The sequence below is a fragment of the Terrapene carolina genome, unplaced genomic scaffold (assembly GCF_002925995.2).
Source record: "Terrapene carolina triunguis isolate 2854851 unplaced genomic scaffold, T_m_triunguis-2.0 Scaffold85, whole genome shotgun sequence".
In the NCBI taxonomy this organism is placed as follows: Eukaryota; Metazoa; Chordata; order Testudines; family Emydidae; genus Terrapene; species Terrapene triunguis.
This window is the reverse complement of record NW_020664436.1, coordinates 63466729-63472553: the sequence shown is the minus strand read 5'-3', so window position 1 is coordinate 63472553 and position 5825 is coordinate 63466729. Positions and strand designations below refer to the sequence as shown.

Here is a 5825-nt window from a genome sequence, read left to right as displayed (position 1 = left end):
ACGAACCCCTGTTGCTTTGCCTCGGGCACCTCTGTGCCAGCAACAGTAGGATCTGTACTTAACCTGCTGCTGCTACCAGGGGGTTGGAAAATGGGAAATTTTCCTTTGGCCACTCCAAGCCTGCGTAATAGTTATGAGAGGTAAAGCATTATTGCTCTCCACATTACACTGACAGGCACAACAAAGCACTACATCTTGTCATGGTTATAACACCAAATAACCAGATCATCACCTGATTAATTTTCCATACCTGAAACCTCAATGTCAGCCTGGGAAGCACATCCTTGAGCGAAAAGGACATCAGAGAGGGTGCAATGTTGCTTATATTCCATTCTGTAAAAGTCTCATTGGTGCCACTTTGATTTACTATTTGATAGTAAATTCTGAACTTTGTTAATGCTCCATTGTCTCTCCTAGGTTTATTCCACCTAAATTCCACTACAGCTCTTTCTTTGCCGCCATATGTACCATCATGTGACACATATATTCTGGGATTTGCAGGGGCTGAAGGAACTGTATTAAAAATACATAGAAACAAAGCAGAGAACTTGTGTTAAAATATGATGTTTGATAACCCCTGCTTTTACCCCTGAGCCTGGGCTCTACAGATTAGTTTAAGGCACCTAGGCTGCTAAAAAGAGGGGAAAAAACATTCAGACTTGAATACAGCAACTTGTGCAATTCATTCTTCAGCCTAAAATTGTCCTTTAAAAACTATTTGATTTTAAGGTAGAAATGTGAATATTTCATTAAATAAATAGGTATTTGAAGGCATGAGTGTGTGTTCTAATGGTAAGACAGTTCCACTAGCTACTTCCAAAACTCCCTAGCTATGACTGTGACTGCTATGTGTTTTTCATTGTCACATGTGTATTTGATTTTAGCTTGATCAACAAAAACCCACACAATTGGCACTATTCTATACAACAGAACTCCGCTAATGTCAGTGGAGCTGTCCTTATTTACATCACTTAGGGCTGGTCTACACTGGGGGGGGGGATCGAGCTAAGATACGCAACTTCAGCTACGTGAATAGCGTAGCTGAAGTCGAAGTATCTTAGATCTATTTACCTGGGGTCCACATGGCGTGGGATCGACGGCCGCGGCTCCCCCTTTGACTCCGCTACCGCCGCTCGCTCCGGTGGAGTTCCGGAGTCGACGGGGAGTGCGTTCGGGGATCGATCGCTACCCACCGATACGGCGGGTAGTCTGGACGTACCCTTACACAGAGCAGAGCATTTGACCCACAGTCTTTCAAACTCTGTGAAATTGGCATATTGCACCAAACAGTTTTTCCCTGTGCTTTGTTCAGATGCGTTAATTCTACAGTAATTATATTGCCAAGTGTCCCTTTAACTGATTCATCTTTGACCTGACCTGAGTAAAATAAGACACCTACGAAGTAAAAAATGAGTACCATTTCTAAAAACTCAAACAACTGTCTAAAGTATTATATGCAGGATTTTACTGGTCATTTCATAATAAACTTCAGTTAATCAATCTTTAAAATCACAGGCAAGGGAGTGGATATCACCGTGTATTGTCTGCTCAAATGTCTACGTGCATGCACATGTAACAGTGGATTGTCAAAGACATTCAAGAATGTGTATCTGCAGTCTCTGTGATTCGTCTCAACTCAACCCTGGAAGTAACTTAACACCTCTTAAGAAAGGCCCAACATCCTGAAATAAACTAGGCCTTACTGTACCCATTAAAGATTAGGAGTGAGATTTGAAAGTCCGGTACCTTCTTCAGGCGCTCGAAGGGATATGGATGTCGTAGGTCCCTCCCCCCAGTACGTATAAGGAGTCACAGTAAAATCAAACTGCATATAGGGCTCCAACCCTTCGACTTTGTAGGATGGGACAGTCAGATTTTGAGGAGGCAGGCACCGTTCACTATCCACAAACTAAAATAAGCACAAAACATTTTTCTCCTCTCAGAAAAAACTTTGTAAACATTCCTGATCTTTAACTTTGATTTTCCAAAACACCCATACCAAAATGAGAATAAACTTGTTTTGAATTGTCATAGCTCCACTGACTTTTATGGAGCTGTGACCATTTACACCACTTGAGGATCTGTCCCTTTGATTCAAGTGTAACAATAGTTTATCAAATGTGCTAAAATCAAGTGCAAATAAAGTTTATAACTATGGTTCAGGTGGTCACAGATGTATTGTGGTCTACACTGATTAGTTGTTAAATCAAAGTCATTCAAGCAAACTTCTGAAGAGTTAGAAGATCTGTCCATATATCTATAAAAGAAATACACAAAGGCACAATATGGCATAAAAGAACACAGACTATATGTCTAATTTTTATAACTGTCAGTGTCTAGAAGCAATAATTCCAGATAATGGGAAGGAATCTCATGAATACCCTGGTCTGTAGAACCTTGGACTCCACACAGTAGAAGACAGTGCCCCATTCCACAGTTGTGGAAGTATTCCAAAGGATGTGAAAATGTGAAGAATTCCCTTCAATCCTAAAGGAAGACTCCAGAATTGAATCTGGAATCACTTTGAGTCGAAAGGAAAAGTTTCCTGTGGTCCAGAAAATGAGAAAAAAATAAGAATTATGAGCAATGGGTGGAATTTACAAATCTGCCTACGTGATTTATGAGCACAAGTTCCATTAACTTCCATTAGTATATTATTAATAATAAAATGATTTTGTTTGTTTAGGCCACATCAGTATCATTTGATTCTGCTTCTACTGGTTTATATAGTTACAAGTTATCCATCTCTATTCTGATAAATGTATTAACAAGATATTTGTATTCACATCTTTTCCCACTCAGATGTTAATAACCAAGAATTACAATCTGACAGTGAATACATTTTTAAAGTTCTGTCGATCAGAAAATCAAATACCTGGCAGAGGTTTAAGTGACCTCTGAGCAAGGGTAAAAGCTGCAAACTTTGCTGGTTGCGAAAAGGGGATGCTAACACTCTGATTGACTTCTTGAGTCGTAATGAACTGGTAGCCATTAATCCAGAACAGCCGTCCACTGTAATACAGCAGTGCACTATGGGATACTTCTGAAGAACTCCATTCTGCAAATTCAGTGACTACAGCATCACCACAACTGTGAAAATAAATATGGAATTACCTAAGCTACAACTTGCTTTGTAAGGAAAAAAGGATCTATGCAATAAACTTTGATACCTTAAACTTTATCCTTCAAGTTCTCCTTCCCCCTACACAAGTAATAAGAACAAATAAAAAGGTTTTCTTTCAATTCCTGCCCCACCCCTTTACTGAACATTCCTTAGTCTGATGCACCACTGGAACACCAAACACAATACTTTGTTTCTTCAGCTCTTATAAGATGACACCTTTAAAATGAAGTAAATATTTATGCTAAAATATTATAATTTATTCAAAAGAAGACAGTATGTTATACTTTATTAAAGATATCCCTGGTTTTTTGTATAACTGAAAATGATTCTCCCACTTTGATTGACAGTGGCCCCTAGATTAGTGTGCCATTGTCCACAGGTGACCCTTTTTTGTCCTGCTCTCTCCCTTTAATTTTCTGCACCACAGCCTCTGCACTCCACTGGAATTCCCCAATGGCCTTGTAAGATATACAGACAGTGACTTCCAATTTAAAGAGGGTTAGATCAGCTCCTATAGCAGGGCTGGGAAAACTACAGCCCGGGGGCAACGTCCGGCCCTTCAGACATTTTAATCCGGCCCTTTAGCTCCAGCTGGGGAACAGGGTCCGGGGCTTGCCCTGCTCTGTGGCTCCGCAGAGCTCCTGGAAGCAGCAGCATGTCCCCGCTCCGGCTCCTATGCGTAGAGGCAGCCAGGGGGCTCCGCACACTGCCCCTGCCCCAAGTGCTGCCTCCACAGCTCCCATTGGCCAGGAACCGCAGCCAATGGGAGCTGTAGGGGTGGCGCCTGCGGATGGGGCAGCGCGCAAAACCGCCTGGCCACCTCCTGCCTGATCCCTCTCCTGCCCTCTGAGCCCCTCGGTCCCAGCCAGAGCACCCTCCTGCATCCCCAACCCCTCATCCCCAGCCCCACCCCAGAGCCCGCACCCCCAGCTGGATCCCACCCCACACACACACCCCAACCCCCTGCCCCAGTCTGGAGCCGCTTCCCACACCCTGAACTCCTAATTTCTGGCCCCACCCCAGAGTCCTCACCCCCCCACACACACTCCAAACCTCAATTTCATGAGCATTCATGTCCCGCCATACAATTTCCATACCCAGATGTGGCCCTCAGGCCAAAAAGTTTGCCCACCCCTATCCTATAGGCTGGCTGAAGGGGTTCTTCCAGTAGCTCACTTGGTACAACTGCTGCCAACAGAGCACACAGAAGCACCAGTCCGGATGCCCACTCAGTGAGCCCCGCCAAGGGATGATGTCTCCACTAGCTGAAAGAAGTCCACTCTAATATCAGGCATGGCACAAAAGATGCTGCATTCTCCTCAAACCCAACTGCAGGCTCCCCTCCCAGCTGAAGGCCATGATGACTCCAGGATGATGATGTTATCCACAAACATATATGAGAGAGGGTAAGAGCAGTGAAAGCTTAACTAAAGTTGCTGAATTAGGCATGGCTTTTGGTGCCACAGCAGAGTGGTCACTTTCCCAACCCTTCCTCTCTCCCGCTCTTACCAGAGAAAACAAATATTAAAAATACAGTGATCCATTCAGGACAAACAAGCCACAGCTTTCTGCAAAGATCTGTCTGTGCACCTGGCAGAGTGGCTCAGTACGAACCTCCTCTGTCACAGAGACAGTTTCATATCCATTGCATGGGTTAGGGCCAATGGTAATGGAGACTTGATGTAAATGTCCCTTGTCGACCTTGTTCAGCCCTCTGGGAAAGGCTCTTATTAGCCTAGACACTAATTTCTACTTCATTTTCTTGCTGATGTAATACAGTTAACCTAGTCCTAAAATGTCTAAATAACTCACAGGCAATCCACAACCAGCCAATCAGCAGCCACACAAATAATTTTCTTGGCAAATCTTCAATGCACTGCCACATTATTTCCATATGACAAATACAACTCTATGCCCAGTCTCCAAATTTGGGAGCCCAACTCAGAAGCTCCGTTCCACCAGATGGTGCACCAGTCAGTACCTATCTATGCTCATTTTAGAACCTAAATGCAGAACTGAACATTTTGAAAATTGGTCTCCCTTCCCTCACAGTTCCAGTGAAACAATGGATTTCCAGCTCCCATTAGGAGCCCAATTCTGCTCCCACTGAAATGAATGGAAAACACGCCATTGGCTTCAATGGCAACAGGATCAGACCCCAAGGTAGAATTTGGCTGATTGTTTTCAGGGTAATCTGCCCTTCTTTATTAAAATCTATTAACCTTTCTTTCCAGCTGTATGGTGATTTGATCTATCATGCTACTTCTATGTCAAATCTTATAGGTATTCTCTGCTCCCAAATTATCTTCTGGGCAACAGATTAGATACATTACCAACACATCATTTTACCACCTTAGAAATCTCTTTCAGCTTTGACACATGCTATCCAAAAGAGATTTGAAAGGCTCATACGTGCTGTTTGGTCCTTTAAGATTGATTACTCCTACTCTCTTTGCTCTGGAATACCAAAGAAGATGATTTATGCCTTGCAGCTGGTTCACAACTGAGTTGCAAGTATAGCCCCTCACACTAAACCTAATCAATGTATTTTGATTGTGAGGTGTTCACAGTGCACTGGCCACCAGTGAGTCTGGGATCGATCTTAAAATTCAGTTGATCACATATAGGGCTATGTCCACAGTACAAGCTAGGGTTGTGATTCTCCTGCTCGTGTGCCCATACTTGTGCTAGCTGTCATTGA

General features: G+C 43.2%; 1 protein-coding gene across 1 annotated transcript in view; it reads right to left on the bottom strand.

Moving 5' to 3' along the window:
- Positions 1 to 5825, bottom strand: part of ROS1 (ROS proto-oncogene 1, receptor tyrosine kinase) — a 90794-nt gene that overhangs the window by 48836 nt on the left and 36133 nt on the right. Inside the window, exons 19-22 of the mRNA XM_029911077.1 lie at positions 2876 to 3090; positions 2382 to 2545; positions 1747 to 1909; positions 251 to 513 (exon numbers count right to left, since the gene is read on the bottom strand). Of these exons, the coding sequence (XP_029766937.1) occupies positions 251 to 513; positions 1747 to 1909; positions 2382 to 2545; positions 2876 to 3090 (805 nt within the window). The remainder of the gene's footprint in view (positions 1 to 250; positions 514 to 1746; positions 1910 to 2381; positions 2546 to 2875; positions 3091 to 5825) is intronic.